Here is a 21,984-nt window from a genome sequence, read left to right as displayed (position 1 = left end):
CTCCACCCTGGAGAGGATGAAGTGTGAATGTCTGAAGTACCTCAACTCACAATAAATGAAGCTGATAGTTAAAAGGTTTGGTTTTCAGGCCCTGTCAAAAAGTCTGTGACGGATAAACAACAAGGTCCTACTGCATAGCACAAGGAACGATAGTCAATATCCTGTGATAAACCATAATGGAGGGACTTCCCTGGTGGTGCAGTGGTTAAGAATCCACCTGCCAAGGCAGGGGACACGGGTTCGAGCCCTGGTCTGGGAAGATCCCACATGCCGCGGAGCAACTAAGCCCGTACGCCACAACTACTGAGCCTGCGCTCTAGAGCCCGCGAGCCACAACTACTGAGCCCGTGTGTCACAAGTACTGAAACCCGCGTGCCTAGAGCCCGTGCTCCACAAGAGAAGCCACTGCAATGAAGAGTAGCCCCCGCTCGCCGCAACTAGAGAAAGCCCGCGTGCAGCAATGGAGACCCAACGCAGCCATAAATAAATAAATAAATAAGCATTTCTAAAAAATAAATAAAATGGTTACAATGGTCAATTTTATTAAAAAAGAAAACCATAATGGAAAAGAATATGAAAAAGAATATATATGCATAACTGAATCACTTTGCTGTACAGCAGAAATTAACACAACATTGTAAATCAACTATAATTCAATTAAAAAAAAAAAAAAGTCCAAGACACACTGACCTCCTTGGCCCTACCAGTATCCCCACCTCCAAACGGATCACTCTGGACCACGCCCTCCCCTTCCTCTAACTGCCTCCTCATCACCTCGCTTTTGACTCATCCCTCCTCGCCATCCCCACTGCCCCTCCCCAGCCTGCCTGACCCCTGGGTCCTCCTCCCTGCCCTTCTGTCCCCCACACCTTCAACCAGAGCACCCTCTACCTGCTCCTCTAACCATCCCCCCCAACAAGACAGAGCGCCTCCAAACCTGAACCCCCCAGCCCGGACCCACATCCACCAGCCCTATGCCCCCAACCCTTCACTCTTCAGGTCCCAGCTCAGGCCCTTCTCACCTGGAAGGGGGGCCCAGCCAGCCGCACAGCACCTGTGGAGACCTGGTGCTCTCTCACCAGGAGAGCACGGTCTCTGGCTTGGCCCCCGGCCCCTCAGTCACAGACACGCCCTCCTGGGCTGGGGACTCCCCAGGCAGGGCAGGGAGCACCTCTCCCACCAAAGGTGCTGGGTGAGGGGGAGGCCTGAGGTACCACAGGGTGACTCCAGGATGATCCTCCTCTGTGATGACTGCCCCCCACGCGGGAGCTGGCATCGGGGGAGCTCTTAACACTGCAAATGAGGCAGAAACAGGAGGAAACAGGGCTAACCACAGGGAGGATGTGAGTGCACAGGGCACACGACGGACTCCCTGGCAGCAGGAGTGGACAGAGCCAGAGTCATGTCAGTCATAGCCTCACCACACACCAGAGGGGTTGAGGATAGCCCTGGCCTGATGGGGGAGGGGAAGGGAAGGCTGCTTGACTCCATCCTCTCTGAGGCAACTGGGCACCTGATGTGCCTGCCCACCCAGAAGGAGAGACTGGGGTTCCTCTGCACCCAGAACTAGCAGCCCAGGAGAACAGGGACCTGACACTGCCCTCTCCCTAGGCAGCCCCTGCAATGGAAAGCCAGTGATCAGCAGGCCCCTTGCTGCTGGCAGCTGAAAAGAGGAAGCTCCTGTGTTGGTGCGTGGAGGTGACCAGATGGGTGGGGCAGGGGCTGGAAAGGAAAGAGGGAGAGAGGGAGACGGGGGACCAGCCCCATAGGCTCTGGCCTCCAGTTTGATGTGGGACCTCAGCCTCCCCAACTCTATAACCAGACAACAGAAAGGAAAGACTCTCCTCTCTCGCTCACAGGGAACATTCTAACCCACTTATCTGACCCTGTCATCCCTGCTTAAAAAGACAAAAGGCCATGGTTATGGAGTGCTTCCCATCTACCAGGCGCTGTGCCAAACCTGCTACATGGATTGTTTCATATAATCCTCATGACAATCTGGAAAGTGGATGGTTTTAGCCCGACTTTACAGATGAGGAAGAAACTGAGTCTCAGAGAGGTTCAGTAACTTGCCCAAGATCACACAGGAGCCCCTCCTTCCACTCCGTCTCCTCAGAGGGGAGAGTGTGGAGACCAGGAGCAGGGAAGTCAGGCAGGAGAGGGGAGGGAGGATGAGTGTGGGCTGAGAAGGGCCTTGAAGGCCACACTAAGACACTTAGCCTTACTGTCCAGACAAGAGGAAGCCATGAAGGGCAGCAGGGTACATGGGGCGGCAGGGAGGCAGGCAGACAGGGGTCCTACTGCTGTGAGACTTGAGAATTCACATAACTTCTCTGAGTCTCAGTTTCATCATCTGTAAAATGGGCTTGTGGGGAATAAATGTATGCCTTCAAAACAGATCCCAGGGACTTCCCTGGTGGCGCAGTGGGTAAGAATCCACCTGCCAAAGCAGAAGACAGGGGTTTGATCCCTGGTCCGGGAAGATCCCACATGCCACGGAGCAACTAAGCCCGTGCACCACAACTACTGAGCCTGCGCTCTAGAGCCTGCGAGCCACAACTACTGAGCCTGAGTGCCACAATTACTGAAGCCTGCGCACCTACAGCCCATGCTCTGCAACAAGAGAAGCCACTGCAATGAGAAGCCGGTGCACCACGACGAAGAGTAGCCCCTGCTCGCCGCAACTAGAGAAAGCCCACGCGCAGCAACGAAGACCCAACGCAGCCAAAAATAAATAAATAAATAAGTAAAAAAAAAAAACAAACAAAAAAAACAGATCCCAACCTACCAGTTCTCACCCTCCAGTGCCTTCCAACCTCCCTCAGAGTAAAGTCAAAGCCAGGACAAGGCCCGCCAGGCCTGCATGGTCTGTCCCTGCCTTGCTGTTATTCCAACCCACTCTGAGTGCTCCTGCCTCAGGGCTGGGCCCTGGAGCTCCCTCTGCCTGAAATGCTCTTCCAGACACCTGCATGACTCACTCCCATACTTTTTCCAGCGCCTTCTCAAATGCACGGCACAGCCTTCCTTCCTGACCACTCTGCCTAAAGAAGTGTCCCCCATCCGTCCCTCTCTCCTGACCCCATGTCATTTTTCGACACCCCCCTTATTTCTAGCGGACACTGTATTATATGTTTATTTGTTCATTGTCAGTCTCCTCAACCAGAGGACGGGGCACTGTCTCATTCATGGCTCTATCCTCAGTGGCTAGAAGTGTCTGGCCACTGGGGACATGGATGAAAGGACGTCTACAGAGGCATGGCTCGCCCTGGTCAGGAGCTTGAGACAGGGCCCGTGACACGGGTAGGGTGAGGGACGATTGGGTGAGGCAAGTGCCAAGGTTCAAGGTTCATGTCCAGAGGTCTAGGAGCGAAAGCTTCAACTCTGAGACTCCTTGGCACCCTCCGTGGCTGGGCCTGCCCCTTCTCTCCACCTCTGTGGCTACCCCTGCCACTTCCTGCTGTGCTGGCCTGATAAACACTGCTGGGGGGGCCCCTCACCCACACAGGGGAAGTCCTGTTCCCCGGAGCAGGTGAGAACCACCCCAGACTTCCAGAAATCTCTGAGACCAATCTCCCCCTCCCTGGCCTGCCTAACCCTTCCACGGCTCCCCATTACCCAGCGGGGCTCAAAGGGCCTCCATCCTCTGGGTCCTGCCACTTACTCCCCCTTTCCAGGTTCATTCCCTCCACTCTCACCGCTGGACACTTGACCTCCAGGACTTTGCTTATCATGTTCCCTCCGCCTGGAACATCTTTCTCTACCTTGCCCTTCACGTTCAAGTGTCACCTGCTCTAGGCAGCAGTTTCTGACTCCCACGGTCACAGCCTGGGTCACACCGGTATGTCACTTATCTGTCGCTCTGTCACATATACACACACATTCTTTCTCGCCCCAGCCTTGGCTGGATGCTCCCTGAAGGCAGGACCGGGGTCTGATTTCCCTGCATCCCCAGCTACCAGCCCAGGGTTGGCAGACAGTGAATATCTACTGCTTGAATGAAATCTCCCAATTTTACACATGGAAAGCAAGGAGCCCAAGCAAGTGATGACTTGTCCAAGGTCACACTGCAATCAGTGGCCAAAGCGTGGCTAGAACCTGGCCTCTAGCCCCCCAGGACCAGATGCCTCCCATTCTGCTCATGCCCACCAGTTACAGCTCCAGCCTCCTGCCTGCCAGACCCCAGCCCCGCCTTCTCCTAGCTCTCCACATGCCCAAGCACCTGCTCCTTAGGCATTTGGGGACCTCCTAATCCAATCCTCCCGCTTCCAGAAGGGGAAAATGGGCCCCAGAAAGGGACAAGAACCCAACCTGGGCCACACGAGTCAGGACAGGACCCAGGCACCCCAGCCTGAGCACCCCATCCCCTTCCTCTAGCCTATTCCTTGGAAGAACTATGAGGGGGAGGTTCCCTCAGGTGACCTCAGAGACACTGGAGTAACCCCCCATCTCCAAGTGTCTAGGCCAGCCCTGCATTGAGAAATGTGGGTTTTCAGGTCACAGGCAGTAAAGGCAGAGGAGTGTTTTGGTTCACGTCCTGGAACAGAACCACTAGAACCATTAGATACTCCCTGGATCTCTGGCCTCCCTAGACTTAGCTATCCATCTTTAGAGCTTAGGAGACAGCAAGAGGAACAGCCCCAGTCTGAGGGAAAAGGTAGGACTTTAGCTGAGGCTCTGGCACCCCTTTACCAAGCAAGAGAGACTCCACCCCAAAGCTGTCCTGCTGTCATCTGGCAAAGCTCAGGGAGGCCCTTTCTCCCCATCAGGCTAGGGCCTCTGGAAACACACATTTTAGCTGCAGAACCACACCGCGGCCCGCTTGGGTGAAAGTCCCCACTCAAGTGGGTAAAAGCCTCACCCAGCTCACACATCAAGGGGTGCAGAGCCAGGTACCTCCTACCCCAACCCACTGGGACATGGAATGCTGATCGCACCCAAACAAAGGCAAAAGCACAGGTCCTCCAAGGAGGTGTCTGGGCCTGAGAGCACGCACATGCGCACACAGGAACACGCACGGTGCCCCCCCAGAGGGATGTGCAGCAGAAAGGAGCTCACCCAGCCAAGAAGTCTTCCAAGAGGAGGGCACTTCCCTCGTGGGGAGGGAACAGCCCTCTTCCCCATGAGGCAGCTCCCACTCCCATGCCCAGGGCCCATTGAGGGCAACTGCTGTGCCCACAGGCCCACATGGGCACCGGAAGGACCTGGGGAGGCACTGTGAATTACTAGAAGGCCCTCAGCCAAGGTCCAGTCTCCCTGCCCCCTGAGGAGGGTCAGGGCCTCCCCTGGGGCTCCCGGGCCCAGGTCTCTGTCCACCACTCCTCAGAGTCCTTGAGCCTGGCTTTGACACTCCAAAGCTGGACCTGGGCCTGCTGAGCCACATTCCATGCCGGCCCTGAGAGGAACTGGTTCACCCAGCAGTACGGCCCAGGCTTTGCTCTGTGACCCAGTCAGCCACCAGCCCTCCCTGGGCCTCCTCTCAATCCCATCCTGGCATCCAGGACAGCCCCACCCCCAACGAATGAAGAGGAGGCCTGGCCCCTGTCTGTCTCTTCCCCACCTCCATTAAGTTGGCTATCTCTTCTGCTACTACCTAGTCCATTCCAGAACCTGGTTCTCAGATTTCTTGAAAGGTGTGTGTCAACTGGGTGTCTGCTGGGAGTGGTGGGTAGGTGCAAAGGGCATGAAGAGCCTCCCCCCGCACCACCACCAAGCAGCCCCAAGAAACTCTCCAGGCCTTGTCTGTCTGGCACCAGCTGGCCAAGGTGTGGCACAGGGCTCAGCCTCAACTCAGGATCCACGCAGCCCAACTGGAAGCTTTGCAGGTTCTTGGCACCTAGAATTTTGGAAATTTGGAAGCTGGGGATCTTTGGCACATAAAACCCTAGAATCCTTGATCCCCAATGCCCACAGTCTCAAGACTCAGAATCCTAAAATCCCAGCTGCCCAATGTGGGCAGAGGGAGTGTGGGAGTGGAGAGGGATGGAGAAGCCCTTCCCCCGCCCCCCCTTACCTGAGCTGTTTGGTTTCTGTCCTGACCTGTCCACACCTGGGGGCTGGGGATGTCCCAGGTGCTGCTGCTTCCTGCTCCCTCCCTGAAGCTCCAGGGAAGCTGAGTCCATGACCAACCCAAGGCCTCTCACTGAACCAGAGGCTGGGGACAGACCATGAGCTCCTGACTCCAGGCCTGATTACAGGCAGAGCCCTGGCCCCAGCATTATGGCGGGAAGGAGGGGAGGGAAGGAGAGAAGGGGATGCCCAGGGGCCGCACAGCGTCCTCTGGCGCGGGAAGGAAGGTGGCAGAGGAGACCCAGGCACCTGTGGGGCAGGGGAGCAATATGCAGCGGTAGCTTAGCCCTGCTACTGTTCCCCCTGTCCTAAGGCCTGACCCACCCCAGCACTGGCCTGGCCAGAAGGAGGGAGGGCGGGGCCAGGGTCCCCCAAAGGCCCTGGGAAGCTGAGATTCCAGGTGTGACCTCCAATTCCCTGCCCTGGGAATGGGGACAGAGGAGTGGCTGTGAGAGGTCCCAATCCTCCTCTCCCTCCCCCTTGCCCTCATGATCTTTTGCTCTCACAACAATGAAAACAATGAGGAGGAGGATTTTGCCACGTTTCTCCCTCCCGGGGGGTGGGGGTGGGGGTGCTCTCTGACCCCTGAATCCTCCTCTGGACCCCACTGGCCATGAGCATCACACTCTTGACCACAGCTGGTCTCTGCTTCTTGGCCTCTTAGCTCTGCAACCATGTTCCCCAGGTTTGTTCGTTCAGTCACCGACACCCAGCTGTACCAAACCCCAGGCACCTTGAGAGGAATCAGGTTCCTGGTTTGGCCAGAGAGAAAGACTTGGACACTGTGACAAGGCAGGTGGGCAGTATCTGAAGGAAGCTCAGGGCTTCAGAGGCCCAGGAGGCCCTGACCAGGCAGGGAGGTAGAGTGCAGGCCTCAGAGCCCCCTGCCTGGGTGCCAGTCCCAGCTCTCCCTTTCCTCAGCTGAAAGACTCTAGGCAAGTCACTTAACTTCTACTGACCTCAGTCTCCTCAGCAGTAAAAAGGAGAACCACTGTACTCAACAAAGTCCAAACTGGACAGGACAGGACAAGAGCAGTGAGCAGGAGCTGCTCATCCTAGGGCTGGGCCCCTGGGGGCTAAGACTTGACAGCAGCCAGTCCAGCCTGCGAGCAGGCATCCCATCCCCACTGCGTGTCACCAGTAATGTCACCTGCCCAGGCAGCCCTCCCGTCCCTGCCTGCCACCCCGACTGGGAGTTCCCAGAGAAGGACAGGGTTTGGATCTTGTCTGCCTGCAGTGTCTCCCAGTGCTCAGGGTTCTCACTGTGAAGCTAGAGAAATTCAGACTCCCAGCTCTTCTATATAATAAATGATCTCAGGAAAATTACTTAACTTCTCGAGGCCTCAGTTTCTTCATCTGTAAAAAGGGAACAGTGCCTACCCCGTAGGACTATTGTTGAGGATTAAATGAAATCAGTACATAAAATGTTTAGCACAAGTGTCTGGCATGTAGTAAGCTTCCAAAAAACAGTAGCTACTGCTACTATTATTACTACTATTAAATAATAATTTTGTTATTGAATTGGTCACTTAACTCCACATCCCCTCCCAGCGACTCTGATTGTCTCAATGGTCTGGGACAGACGTCCTGTTTATGGGACAGAATCTTTTTTCCCTTCTGAACTATGTTCCAAACGATGAGACAGAGAGAAATTCCACAGGAAGGTCATGTAGAAGACCAGTGATGCACTGCCCCCCCTCCCCGCCACCCCAGGCCATCCCTGAACCTGAGGTCACCTGCCTTTTGGGGCTGAGACTGTCTTCTCCAGAACCCTCATTGGAATCTACAGGTCTGGGGGCCTGACAGTGGTGGGGGGGTGGAGGGGGGCTAGGTGGACAAGATGTCCTCTCTGATCAGGGCTGGGGACACTGGTGTTGAGTCCCTGAGCTCCACTGGGACTGTACTTGTAGGGGATCTCTGAGGGCCTCCCTACACCCTCCTGCTGTTCAGACCCTTGGTGCAGAGCCCCTTCCTGAAACATGAAGGGCTATGGAGGGGGAAGAGTCCAGCCTGACAGAGACCAGAGGAGGGGGTGACAGGGGCCGCCCAAGGGACTGGACTCTGCTCCTAAGGGAGGGCCGGGTCTGCATGGCTGGGGTCACACTCTGCTCGAGGCTGCCTTGGCCACCACCCAGGGGAAAGCCCCTCACTGAGTGGGACCCTGGACTGAGCTCAAGGAGTGACGTCAGGCTCGGGGAGGGGAAATCAGGCCAAAGGAGGCAAACAAATGCCTGGGTCCTGATTCTGCCTCTACCACTTATTTGCCGTGATGTTGGGCAAGTTACTTAACCTCTCTGTGCCTCAGTTTCCTTATCTGTAGAATGGTGCCTAACTTCTAGGTTTGTTGGGAGGACGAAACTGGTTAACATACGTAGTAGTGCCCACAAAGGTGCTGTGTGCATGTTTGCTGGTGTCATTCTCGCTGATAGTATTACTCAGCTCTCTCCGAGGCTGTTTCTTCCCCTGTCTTACTGGAGGATGACCCTTGTCTCACGGAATGATGTAAAGCTAAATAAAGTAACAAATGTGCAGTGTCAGGCACACCGTAGGTATTCAAATCAAGTAGAGGTCCCTCCCTTTCCCTTTCTTCTCCCCAAGAGGGCCCAGACTAGGAGTCGGGTCAGTCCTGACCCCCACTAGGGCTTGCTGTGTGATCCTGGTCTGATCTCTGGTCCCTGGCCTCAGTCTCCTCATCTATGAAAAAAGCTTCTGGGCCAAGTGATCTCTGTCCATGGCCATATCTGCTTCAGCCTCCCTCCCACCTCCATTCCCTCCTTTCCTTCTCCATTTCCAATTCATGTCCTACTGCACCCCCTCCTGCTGCAACAGAACCCTTGGGACCCTAAAGTGGGGTGGAGGGGACAGCTGGTGGGCAAGGGGTACCAGCCTTCAAGCAGTCCAGGGCCCCTCTCAGGCCCCCAAGGGTTAAGATCCAGAGTGAAGGGCGGGGGGCCAGGGTCAGTGCTGGACAGACGGGCCTGCAGCCCAGGCCCTGCAGCCCAGGTCCTGCCTCCCCTCCCCCCATCCTGGGAACAGAGGCCACTTGTTTGGGCATCAGCTGGCTGGCTTTGAGCTTGGCCAAAGGGAGAGTGGGGTGGGGAGGGGAGAGGGCCCCCGGAGAGTGGAGGGGACTCCCCTCTGTCCTAGGGCTTTGTACTAGTCTAGTCCACAACTAGCCCTTAGGACTCTCAGAGGCCCCTTAGCCCTCTGAAGTGACCCCTTCTCCCCAGGTTCTCCCTTTTCTTCATTCAAACACTCACTGCTGGGGGAAGGAATTAGACTCAGACAGGCCCAATTCTTGCTCCAGCAGAGTCTCTCTTTGGAGCATGGGGCCACGGCTTATCACCCAACCCAGCAGATGGGGAAATGGAGAGGTTTGGGAACTTGCAGAGTCACGTAGTGTTTGGTGGCTGCACAGGGACTGTCCCAGGTCCCAGTCACCCCCACGGCTCTGCAGTCCCCTTCCCCACAGAGCTCCAAGGAGACCCTTCCTAAGTTGTGCCCTACACAGCACTGAAAGGCTAGGCAGGAGAAGGCCCACCTCTTAAGTCCCAAAGGACCTGGGAGGTTTGGAAGAGGAGAAAACTTCTGTAAGGTAGAGGGGAGGACAAGCAACCTGCACAAAGGGCTGAGGCATGATGTGTGGAAAGGCATGGCTGGAGTCCAAGAGACGATGGGGGTGAGGCTGGGGCTGACTGGGGAGGCCTGAATGCCCCAATGAAACCTGGGAGCAATCTGCCCACTTCCACCTCACAGTTGTCAGGACTCTGCCTGGGACAACCCCCTCTTGCCCTATTCCAGTGAGCAAGCAGCAAATGGGAAGACAGGATTCCCCAAGCCAGGGTCTGGACAACCCTCAACCAGCCATGGGACCAGGGGATTGGTTCTCTCTACACTCAACCCCTGCTACCCATTCCAGCCACTTACATCTCCTTGCCATTCCTCAAACACACCATGCCAGTTCCTGCCTCTGCACAAGCTTTGCCCTCCTCTGAGGGTCCTTATCCTTGTGAATTACCACTTAACTGCCAAGGCCCATTCCAACCATCTCCTCCTTCCTGAGCCTCCAAGAGTCCCAGTGCCTGATTCCATCCCAGTACCTGTCTGCACCTGTCTTCTGACTCCGCAGGGCTCCTTCTACCCTGTAATGAGCTTGCTGGGAGGTCTCTCCTAGCCTGGACACTCTGCTCTCCGAGGACAGGTATCCTGGGTGCCTCTGTCTGGACGCTGCTCGGCAAACAGTCAAATCCTTCTCTGAGTACCTCCATATATCTGTCCAACCCTGCAGCCCTGGGGATTGGGGAAGGCTCCCCAGGACAGGAGCTTTGGGGGAGTGAGGGTGCATATGCCAGATACCGACCAGAGTTCCCCAGCACTAAAAACCACCCCTCGAGATCTGGGACCAAAGGCCCACCCCATGCCCTCAGACTGCACTCGGAGTCTGCTCTCTCCAGTCCCAATAACCCACTCCCGGCTTGACCCCATTCAGTGAACACACACCTCCTTCTTTTTCCAGCAACTGGGCCAGGTAGGGGCTCTTGGGAAGCCATGCCCCCATTTACTGGTGGGGAATTGAGGCGCAGAGCCCGGAAGTAGTCTGCCCAAGATCAGTGGAGCCCCAGGTCCAGCGCATAAGGTCATAAGAACTTGCAGACCGGTAAGGGTCTCCGCAGTCAACGAAGTGGGAGCCTTCATTTCACAGATGAGAAAATCAAGGTGCCCGAGGGCGGGTTGGCCCCGGAACCTCGGAGACTTCACGCCAAAGGGCTAAACGGTGGAAGCCCCCTGTCCCGCCGGTTCGCCCTCCTCCCTACCGTCTCTAGCCCGACCGCGCATCCTCCGGAGGCGACCCCATCACCACCACCAGTCAGAACAGACGACGTGACCCAGAGAAACGCCCGCGGAAGTAGTCGCCGGGCGCAGAGTCGCCGCGCGGCCTCGGCGTTCCCTTCTGCGGAATGGGGAAACTCCGGGCCACACCTGGCCAAGGGGCAGCGGACGGGGAGGCCCCGGCAGCCGCACTGACCTGTGAGCGAAGACTCCACGCGGGGACGCGGGGACCCGGGGTCCCGGGGCCACCACTGACGCCGGTGTAGCCAACTCGCGGCCGCAGGCCGGGCGCGCCCACCCTGCCGGGCGCTTCCGCCCGCCCCACGTGACGCCCCGGGGAGGGGAGGACGGAGAAGGGGGCAGGGACACGCCCCCTTCCCAGGGACACGCCCCCTTCCCGGCCACGCCTAGTCACGGGCTTCGAGTCCTCTGGCCTGGCCCGCCTTGCGGACAGGTTGATCTTTAAGTCTCTCCTGTCCCTCTCGCTGCTCACAGGTCCGTCTCCGTCTCCTGAGGCTCCGGTCTACCTCCACCACCCCCGCCCTCCGAGTCTTCATCTCTTCCTGAGTCTCTCTGCCTCTTGACGCCCCTCTCCCTGGGAGGGACAAGCCACAAACCGCCCCACCCACAGAGCGGAAAGGGGCAGTTGGAAGCTGGAAGACCAAAGTCCCTGACCTCCTCCTCCAGAAAGTCCTTACCCACTTCATTCTTCGAAAATATCCTACTTCTCTCCCTGGACCCACATCTCTCAGGAGCAGGGTGGTGGGGAAGATTCTAGTCAGAGGACCCAAGGATTCCTTGGCTTTATAAAGGCTTCAGCCTGAGGTCCTGGCTGCCAGGCAACTTCCCTGGCCTAGAGAATGGGAGATTTCCACCCATCCTGCCAGCATACACACAGATGAGGGTCGAGGGTCTGGGGTTTGGCAGGCATTTCCAGGTCCTATGTCCAGGGCTGAGATTGGGCGTCATTAATTTGAGCACCTACTACATGCCAAGTCCAGTGCTGGGCAACTTATTCCTTTTATCGCAATCTGCCTGAAGGTGAAAAATCATCACCCCAGGATATAGATTAGGAAATAAGGCTCCAAAGAAGTTCCAGGGCTTGCCCGAAGTTACAAAGTCAGTATTGGGTAAACTGGCCAAGTCTTGGTGAGTTACAGAATGTCCTGCCTACCCCTACTGAACATTCACCCTGCCCCTCTAGGAAAAAGTAGACTCCAAGTGTCTTCCTGACAGGCAAAGTTAAGTCGCTTCCCAGGAGAGGGTAAGGCCAGACCTTGGGGAGAACTTCCGGCTCAAAATTCATACGGGGTACAAAAACACTGGAGAGGGGTGGAGCACCAGGCCCTCCTCCCGACCTGATAGCAGGGGTGACCCTCGGGCAGCAGAGGGCACCTGTGGGCTACAGAGAACAGGAGAGGCCCAGGTATCCCTCTAGACTTCAAAGCCTAGACATCAAAGCAGCCAGGTGGAACACAGGATCAGGGAACTGGCATCTGACCACTGGCAAGCGGTTGGAGGCCCCACCCTTTCTGTTAACACAGGCCTGAGGTCTTCTAAATGATCTAGGGAGGGCTCAAATCACAGGGCCTGGTCCCTCCACTGCACTGGAGTCTGATGACACTCACCTCAACCCCCAAACTCCCTGCAGAACATGCTGCCCCAACCTAAGCTCTGAGGCCCACAGCGCTGTGGTCTGAGACCCAAGGACCTCTCCCCCTCCTGTCACAACTGGAGAGTGTCAGACCCCCTGTCCATAGGTTGGACCCAGGGGGCCTTAGGCTGAAGGTCTTACAATAGAACCCCACTCTCTGACCCCTGACCCCGGGCCTCTGGCCAGACCTGCTCCTTCTTTTAGAGCAGTGAAAGGTAGCCAAATAGCCTGCAGTGAATGGCCTAATGAACACACAATAAGGACAGGTGGATGGATGAAAAGTGAACTAATGAATGGATGCAAGGATAATGAACACACCAGGGACAGGAGGGGGTGTGTTCCGAGCTACACATCGGGAATGAGGGGATATCTAAAGGAGCAAAGTCCAGGTGATCAATAATAAAATTAACAAAATGAACTGTAGAATAGAGGGACCGAGGGCGGCGCCTGTGCCCTGAGCAAGTGGGAAGCAGGCACAGTGATGAGCCGGCTGAGTCTGTGGGACCGTTTATTGGGGCTGTGTGCAGCCACGCCGCAGCGCCAGCCTGGGCCGGAGCCCAGCGTCCCCAGGAGGCGCAAGGAGTGGGGGAGGGGAGAAAGCGCGGGAGGATCCGCCACCCCTGGGCTCCGCCCCGTCTTGTCTTGGTCCCTGCCGTGGTGCCGTGCTCAGGTGAGCGAAGTGTCGTCATCACTGCCCTCGCCGCCCGCACTGCCCATGCGCTCCTCCCGGCTCTCTGCCACCGCACTCTCGTCGATGTTCTCCAGCGAGTCCGCGTGCTGCACAGACAGCTCCGACAGCGCCAGGCTCGGCAACGGGCTCTGCTCTGGGTGTAGCCACGGCTTGTAGTGCGGTTGATGCTTCTGTTTCCACTCAGGGTATTTGACGCACGCCTTGTACATCTTCTTCATGGCCTGCGGAGCCGCCGCACCGCCGAGTAAGGGGTGAGCGGGGAGCGGACTATGTCTTCACCACATCCCCTCCCGCGCCCTCCAGCGGCTCAGTCCGCATCTCCCAGGATCCTGACTCTTGATCCAGTTTTCATAACTCCGCCCCTCAGCCCTAGCTCCCCCCCCGACTCCACCCCCTCATCCTGGAACCCTCTCCCCCAAACTCCACACCCACAAAGTCCCAAGGCCACTCACCTTGGGAGCCAGGAACTGAGAAGATTTATTCACCACCCACTTGGGTAAGGAGCCTATGAGGGCAGGAATGGGTAGTGAGGAGAAAAGGGAAGCAGCAACCTCAGGGAACCAGCCCCCCACAAACACACATACCAGCCCCCTCACTCCAGCCTGGGGCTTCCAGGGAGGACACGCTCTTCTCCTTAGGGAGGGGGCGCTGTGAGGCAAGCCCTATAAGACTTCATCATCTTCACCCCCTCTTTCTACCTCAGACCATGGTCCTCAGGCTCATCTCTGTTAACCCCCCACCTCCACCACCCCCTGCCTCTGCCCGCTGCTGAGCCCAAGGGCTACACAAAAGAAAACCACCGGGTCCTAGGTGACCACAGGCAACACCTGGGTTGAAATCCTGGCCAGTCGAGCTCTCACCTGCTGCCTCCCCTCTACTCACACTGACCTCCCTTTTCTCATACCCAGTCGCTCTACCTTGAACGGCCCTGGTGCTCATCCGCTGCTCTGCCTGTCCTTCCAAGCCCCCTGGCCCAGGAAGCCTAGCTGCTACATAGACCTCTTGGCTAAGCACTCCAGCCTGGCCTGACCTAGAATCCACAGCCCAGCTCTACACCCTGTCTGATTCCCAAGTGTCTGCTCTGCCTCTGACACACAATAAACTCAATCAGTGAGGTGCTGGGGAGCTCTGGGCCTGGGCCCGTGGGCCCTCAGTGGTGCTGGGGGCATACCCAGGCAAAGATGCTCAAGGCTTACCCCTCCTCTAGTCATTCATCCATTCCTTCACTCACTCCACATTCACTCAGTGATACCCACCCTGGACCAGCCCTGGGGACCGAGAGAGGAACTCACTGTCTGGGGGGCCCCAACAGTATGCCAAGTACTCTGTTAGAGGGGGATGGGTCCACAGGGCAGGGAGCCAGCGACTCCTCTGGGTATCAGGGATAGAGGTGGTGAAGCAGCCCTGGAGGGATGAGTAAGGGCAGAGAGGTGTTTCTAGGCCGAGGGAAAGGGCTGCTTAGATAGGTAGGAAGGTGTAAGCTATGAGGAGGGACTGGGAAACCTGGGGAGGGGGCTTGGACTTTACTCTGAGGGCAATGGAAAGTCACAAAAGGACTTTAGCAGAAGAGAGTCACAAGGAAATAAATCCTTTGGAAAAATCCCTCTGGTAGCTGTATGGACAGACAAGGTCACTGAGTATGGAAAGAAATGACAGATTCAGGAGCTATTTAGGAGGTAAAATCAATAATAATTAGTGACTAGATTTGGGAGCTGAGAAGAGGGGACCCCAGACAACCACCAGGTTTTTGGCATGAGTGACTAGAGGGAAGAGACTTAGGAGAAGGGGCAAGTTAGGAGGGGAGACAGTAAGTTCAGCATTGGACACAGGGAGCCTCAGGTCCTAAGAGACACCCTGAGGGACATGTCCAAGAGGCCAATGGCCACAGGGATCTGGATCTCAGCAAAGAGAGACATGTGGTCAACCTAGCCACAGAAGCCTGGGGAGTAGCTGAGCCCCCCCAAGGGAAAAAGGACTGGGGCCTAGGAAACCCAGACCTCCAGGATAGAAGCCAACAAGACAAAGTGGGAGCAGCCAGTGAGCAGGGAGCAAGTCAGAGCATGGGGGAGTGGGAGTCCAGGAAGACAGCTATAAGCTTCGTCATGGAGCAGTGGCTATACCACCTTGGACCTTGCTTTTCAAACAACTGTAAAGTCTCAAACTTTGGTTCAAAGAATGTTGTGGGCGCAGATGCCCCAAAATACAAAACACCTCCTAACAGAGGCCCTTCTGGATCCCAGTAGATCAAGTAGATCAAGCCCCATGCCCTGCGGTATAAGGAAGGATCCCATGATGGGCTTCCAGGGCCAAGCCCTCACCTTTGGGGTCGACCTGAGCCAGGTAGGTGATGACGCAGCTCTTGGGCCCCGTGCTCTGGATGAGATAGCCCGTCTGGATGGACACAGCTCGGACCAAGTCTTTCCGAGGTGGGTATTTCTGGGAATGGAAGGCACAGGGAGGTGAGACTCAAGGTGTGGGAAAAGAAGGTGTCTTTGTTAAGTACACTTAACACACACAGAGTTGGTTCACATCCCCTGGCATCCACTCCAGGCCAGGCCTGATATTGGGGTGAGGAAAAAGGGAGGAGTCAGGAGTCATCCTTGCCCCTCTTAAGCTTCCCCTGTTCCCCTCCAGAAAGACCCAAGTCTGGGGTCAGGGTTCATGAGCAAACACATGGGCGCGCATGAGCGTGCGCACACACGCACACACGCACACACACACACACCCTTGCCCAAGCCAGCTGCACCTGCCTGTCCTGCCTGCCATGGAGACCCAGACTCAGGGAGGGTCAGAGGACCCTACCTCTCACCTCTTGCTTCCCCTTTCCCAGCCAGTCCATCCCACCCACTTGTCCACAGTGATGGCCCACACCGCCCTCTCATCTGCTTGAAAGCCCCAGCAGGAAGACAGGAACCATTATTCTCACTGTATAGGAAGGAAACAGGGACAGAAGGCTTCATGCCTGGCCTGAAGTCACAGAAAAGTCCTGGTAGCAGCCAGAGTCCTCTCCCTGGGCTAGGCCTGCTGGCCCAGCCCTACCTGGTACCTTCCCCTGCCCACCCAGCAGGGAAGGCAGGTTGACTCACAGGATGTTTGACTGAGTAGTTCATAATGATGTAATCAGTGCCCATGGGAAGCCAGGAGCGGAGGGTGATGACATCACGATTCTTCAGGGGCTTTGGGCACCTCCCTGTAGAGGACAAGGGACAGTTCAGCCAGACCACTGGCCTGCCTGACTGAAAGGGTGTGGCAAAGCCCAGAGACATAGGGATGCCTGGTTAACTGCCAGCTCCCCCTGGTCCAAACAGGTACCCCCCCACCACCACCAGACCTAGTTTCTGGAACTAGCAAAGAGACAGAACAGAACCCTTTCCCCTCCTGTATCCAGCCATCCCTGCTCCTCACAACCTCGCACAGCCCTTACCTTGCTGGCCTGATCTGTTTGTATATGTGAATGTGAGTGTATGAGAAAACAATGGTATTACTGTGAGTGTGTCCATGAAATGTGTGACTGTGAGTAGGTGGCATGTGGCTGTGGGTTTTGTACATGACTGTGCATGTGTGTTTGTGTGGAATGTGTATACTTGAACATGGGAGTACATATGTGTTTGTGAGTGCACATGTATGTGTGCTCAAGTGTCTGGGAGTGGATAGGGATTCAGGGAGGGCAGCCCTACATCTCTGCACTCAGGTCTCTGAGCAGCCTGGCCATGGGAGTGACCCCAAGGATGGAAGGTGGGAGGAGGAGGCTGGGCTGGAGGCCTGGATGGAGGTGGAGGGGGCTGGGATCGGCGTGCTCGCGTCTGCTCACAAGAATAATAGCCCACGTCAGCGTTGACTGTCAAGCGGGCAATGTCAAAAGTTTCAATGACATTGCTGTCCCACTTCTTTCGGTATTCAATGTCATGTAGGACGTCGTAGAGCGTCTCTGCTGGCACATCACGGCACTCCATCCGGCACTGCAGACAGACACATGGGTTGTCAGGGTCACACAGGGCTCAAAGTCCTGGTTAGGGGATGGGAGGGCAGACAGGCAAGGAGGGAGGAGGAGAAGGAGGACAAGGAGGAACAGTGACCTCTGAAGCCAGCATGGGCTCACCTCTTGCCATGAGCCCTGTCCAGCCCTCCCAGAAGCCACCTGTGCCAGGAAAAAGCCCCTGCATCCAGAGACTATCTCCCCCATCTCAGCCCCCACCAAACCTCCCCATTCATCCCAGTCTCCTCTAGGAAGTCTTCCTGAATTACCCAGCCAACTTTCTGGACTGCCATACACTGAATCTCTTTATCTGTGCCCTCCAGGTCCCTGCACTTCATGGGCAGAGGTTCAGTCGATTCAGTACAGAGCCTGGTATGAGTACATGTTAAATGAAATGAAAGCATGAATGAACAAACAAATGCCTAAATGGATGATGTCTTTCCTCCATGGTACTTATCACCTGGTACTTATCACCATTTGCCCTTTTTTTCTTTTTTCCGCCATCCAACAAACATCTTTGTTTTTTGTTCGGTTTGGTTTGGTTTGGTTTGGTTTGGTTTTGGATTTTGTTTTGTTTTGTTTTTGGCCACGCCATGCAGCATGTGGGATCTTAGTTCACCGATCAGGGATCTAACCCATTCCCCCTTCAGTGGAAGCACAGGAGTCCTAACCACTGGACTGCAGGGAATTCCCCCAACAAACATCTTTGGATTTCTTATTATTTATCAGCCTTGTTCTCAAAGAGCTTTCCATCTAGGGGAGAAAAGAGCCGAGGACACTTTTTGTTTTTTATTTAACCCCCACAATAACTCTACCAGACAAGAAATCCAAAGAGGAACTTAAGGCTCAGAGAGGTTAAGGAACTTGCCCACGGTCACTCAGCTGGTAAGTAGCAAAGCTGGGATTTAACCTAGATCACGTGTCTGGAAAGCAAATAAAAACAGAACCAGGTTTTACTAGATTTACACTCAGCAAGATGAAACTCAGTCCATATCCTTGTTCTGTGATTTTTTTTTCACCCGAAAGCCCAAACCCCAGGATCAAGTTCCCCTCAGCAAATGGACAAGTTCTATTGTGTAGTTTAAAAAGGTTTCCCAGGGGGCTTCCCTGGTGGTGCAGTGGTTGAGAATCTGCCTGCTAATGCAGGGGACATGGGTTCGAGCCCTGGTCTGGGAAGATCCCACATGCCGCGGAGCAACTAGGCCCGTGAGCCCCAACTACTGAGCCTGCGAGTCTGGAGCCTGTGCTCCACAACAAGAGAGGCCCGCGCACCGCGATGAAGAGTGGCCCCCGCTTGCCGCAACTGGAGAAAGCCCTCGCACAGAAACGAAGACCCAACTCAGCCATAAATAAATAAATAAATAAATAAATATTTAAAAAAAAAATAGGTTTCCCAGAACTGGGTGTTCAGACGGTGCCAAGGGAACCACACATTACTTTCTACTAAAAGGTAAATACATGCAACCATATGAGGGAGGGGTCACATCACCTTCCCCCTAATCTTGGGTTAGGCCCTGGCACCACTAATGGTGATGAGAGGACACAGGAAGGACACTACCCATTGGGTATTCTAGGCACAAGTCAACTCCTCAAGCCCTGGATATGCTTCACTCAACAGAAAATACAATGGACAGAGGAACAAGTTAAGTGTCACCATAAGAATACAAGACAAAGCCAGATGGTGAGACATTCTGCAGGGCTACTAGTCCAGTCTCTTCTACAGGTCAATGTCATAAGGAAGGAACTAGGCTAGACTAAGACTTATAGGACAAATAACCAGATAGAAAGTGTGGTCCTGGATTACATACTGGCTTGGACACAACAGCTATAAGGACATATTTGGGACAATAGGAGAAATATGAATATGATCTGAGTGTTAGTTAGATGTGCTGAAAATTTACTGAAACAAAATGGTGGAGATTGCTGCCTGAAGAAAAAGCAAGTTACAAAATGGAATGCATGATATAATCTCATTTTGGGGGAAAAATATATGCACAGAAAAGGCCTGGGAAGCACAATCACTAAGGTGTTAACAGTGGCAATCTATAAATGATGAGCATATAATAGCTTTATTTTCTTTTTGCTGTCTGTATTTCTAATTTTCTAAAATATATAGTACTGCTTCTGCAATAATGAAAAAAAGTTAAATAAAAATGTTTCCCAGGGGCTTCCTTGGTGGCGCAGTGGTTAAGAATCCGCCTGCCAATGCAGGGGACACGGGTTCGAGCCCTGGTCCGGGAAGATCCCACATGCCGCGGAGCAACTAAGCCCGTGAGCCACAACTACTGAGCCTGCGCTCTAGAGCCCGCAAGCCAAAACTACTGAGCCCACGTGCCACAACTACTGAAGCCCGCGCGCCTAGAGCCGGTGCTCCGCAACAAGAGAAGCCACCGCAGTGAGAAGCCTGCGCACCACAGCAAGGAGTGGCCCCCGCTCGCCGCAACTAGAGAAAGACCGCGCGCAGCAACAAAGACCCAGCGCAGCAAAAAAAAAAAAGTTTCCCAGAGGTACTGAGAGGTGTGCTCAGCACAAGCACTATCCTAAGGGCTTTCTACACATCACCACGTTTTATTCCTACAGCAACACTCTGAGGGATTAGCCCCATCTTAGTTAAGAAAACCAAAGTTCAAGGACAGCTCCAGCCTGCAAAAACTCATTGTGTGTCATCCTCCCTCCCTGCCCTCTGCTTTTCTGCTCCACCAGGTGGTATGACTAGATCCAGTCATTTAATCAGCTTCAGCTCTGTGCAGAGCACAGAAGAGTCAGAGATGAATCTGAGGCCTGTCCTTCAGTGGCTTCCAGTTGAGACAGGAGACCAACTTGGAAATGGGGAGGTGCCCAAACTGCCCAATGGGGCACAGAGGAGGTGGTCAGCTGTGTGCGGTGAGGCATGTGGGGAATCAGTCTTCATGGAGAAGCTCAGAATGGAAGGTAGGCATCTAGCAAGTGGCCCTGGCAGAGAGAACAGTGTGGCCTGTAGGGAAGCTGAACGAGTTCCATCTGCTCCAGTGCCCATGGTGTGCTGCAGCCTAATACTCAAAGGTCCTGCTTCCAGGTCTTCTTGGAGAAATGCATGATTCCAGGGCTAAGTCGGAGTAAGTATAAGATGTACCTGGAACATCTCACTGTGCCGGAAAGTAAGGACAACGTACTTACAGAATGATAGGGACCTTGCCCAGCAGACACAGGAACCAGTGTGAAGGGCTCCTGCTGGTTCCATGACCAACTCATCAGGGTTTGCCAGTTTAGCACTGGAAGTCCGTATCCCGGGAAATCCCTCAGTCCCAGGCAAACAGGACAGCTGGTCCCCTACCATGGGTTAAAGCTGGGCCAACTCATGTATTAAAATAAATAATGATAGTAACAGATTATATTCCACTGAATAAAATAGGAAACCAAAGTATATACAGGTATGAATAAATAAATAAATTTAATGTTTAATGAGGAATAGGGTATTTATATAGTTTCAAAGTACCTTCCCATCAAATCAGTAACTTCACATTGCCTGGCAGATACCACCTTAATCAAGTGATCAAAGTGAACATCATTAGTGATAGGACAAGTTACAACTGGATGTTTCCTGATAGGATGCAATGAAAAGAATACAGGTACCACTTATGTGATATTTCTGCCAAAGATGCATGATCTAAATTTAATCATAAGGAATATCAGACAAACCCAAAATGAGGGACTTTTACAAAATATCTGGCCTCTAAGTGTCAGGGTCATGAAAGTCAAGGAAAGACTCAGGAACTATATCAGACTGAGAGAGACTAATGAAACATGAGTGAATGAATAAATGATTGAACAAAGTGATGAGAAGGATGGGATGGAGAAGACGGCAGAGGCCAGATCTGGCATCATCAGGAGCATACAGACAAACTTCCACTGTGCAGCGACACTGAGGTCTGGGTGTTGCACCTGACATTCAACACACACACTCACTCTTCACTCCCCGGTGAGCTGTGCTGCAAAACAGAAAGCTGAGGCTCAGGAGAGGAAGCAACCTGTCCAAATCATAAGGCAAGAAAGCAGCAGAACTTCAAAACCGGATCTTCCAATACTCTTAACCATGAAGGAGCACTCAAGTGTGGCTTCTGAGGAAACCAGAACTTCTCTAAATCCAAGTATGGAAGTTGGTTTGGCTTTGCAAGTCCTCCAACGTGTTATTCCAGACAGTGACTGTATGAAGGAGTAGTGACAACAGAATTATGCTTTATAGGTTAGGATCCAACCTGGGGATTCCTCTTCCCTCAGGCCAGCCTTGGTGCTCCCAGGGCAAGCTGCACCCACGGCTGGGTGCACACTGAGAAAGGCCTACACTGCCCAGACTGCCTCTTCTCCCTCCAGACTTCTGTGGCTTCAGGACCAGGGGCCTCCCTCTGAGACAGCAGGCAGTGGGAGGAGCACGCAGAGCCACAAGACAGACCAGGCACTGAGTTGAGCATAAACTCTGCGTAACATTTTATCTTTAAGATAAAGAAGGAAACTTCAAAGGGTTCCCAAGCTCACGGCAGGCTCTTGGGAAGGAAGGTCAGCTGTGGGGCCTGCTGGGAAGGGGAGAACTCAGGCTGTGGAGGCAGCGCTGCAGGTGAGGAAACCAAGGCGGTCCAGGTGGCAGTCTGGCTTTGGGCCCGGCTCTTTCCACAGCCCCCAAGAGGCTGTGCGCATGAGCCAAGAGGGGTAAATTACATCCAGCATTGTTCCTGTGCGCAGCTGCAGCCGCCACATGGGCAAGGTAATTCTAAGAGGCTTCTGGAGGGACGA

The 21,984-nt window shown here is 54.5% G+C and overlaps 2 protein-coding genes across 5 annotated transcripts in view; both read right to left on the bottom strand.

Annotated features, from left to right (window-relative positions):
* ARAP1 (ArfGAP with RhoGAP domain, ankyrin repeat and PH domain 1) overlaps window positions 1–11,231 on the bottom strand; it is a 62,908-nt gene extending 51,677 nt beyond the window's left edge. The window contains exon 1 of one of the 2 annotated variants that reach the window (XM_082411232.1): window positions 11,093–11,231. The gene's annotated coding sequence lies outside the window, so the exon portion shown is untranslated. The remainder of the gene's footprint in view (window positions 1–11,092) is intronic. The other variant, XM_082411231.1, reaches the window with a different exon arrangement.
* Window positions 11,232–13,041: 1,810 nt separating this feature from the next.
* The window catches only part of STARD10 (StAR related lipid transfer domain containing 10), a 34,724-nt gene continuing 25,781 nt past the window's right edge, over window positions 13,042–21,984 (bottom strand). For 2 of the 3 annotated variants that reach the window (XM_082411317.1, XM_082411318.1), the window contains exons 3-7: window positions 17,053–17,200; window positions 16,328–16,431; window positions 15,560–15,677; window positions 13,694–13,746; window positions 13,042–13,462 (exon numbers count right to left, since the gene is read on the bottom strand). In XM_082411317.1, coding sequence (XP_082267443.1) covers window positions 13,217–13,462; window positions 13,694–13,746; window positions 15,560–15,677; window positions 16,328–16,431; window positions 17,053–17,200 — 669 coding nt within the window. In that variant the 3' untranslated portion in view covers window positions 13,042–13,216. Of the gene's footprint in view, window positions 13,463–13,693; window positions 13,747–14,533; window positions 14,646–15,559; window positions 15,678–16,327; window positions 16,432–17,052; window positions 17,201–21,984 lie in introns of all 3 variants that reach the window. The other variant, XR_014250437.1, reaches the window with a different exon arrangement.

This window comes from Balaenoptera physalus (assembly GCF_965194825.1).
Source record: "Balaenoptera physalus genome assembly, chromosome: 10".
NCBI classification, from domain to species: Eukaryota; Metazoa; Chordata; class Mammalia; order Artiodactyla; family Balaenopteridae; genus Balaenoptera; species Balaenoptera physalus.
This window is presented reverse-complemented; position numbering and strand designations above follow the sequence as displayed.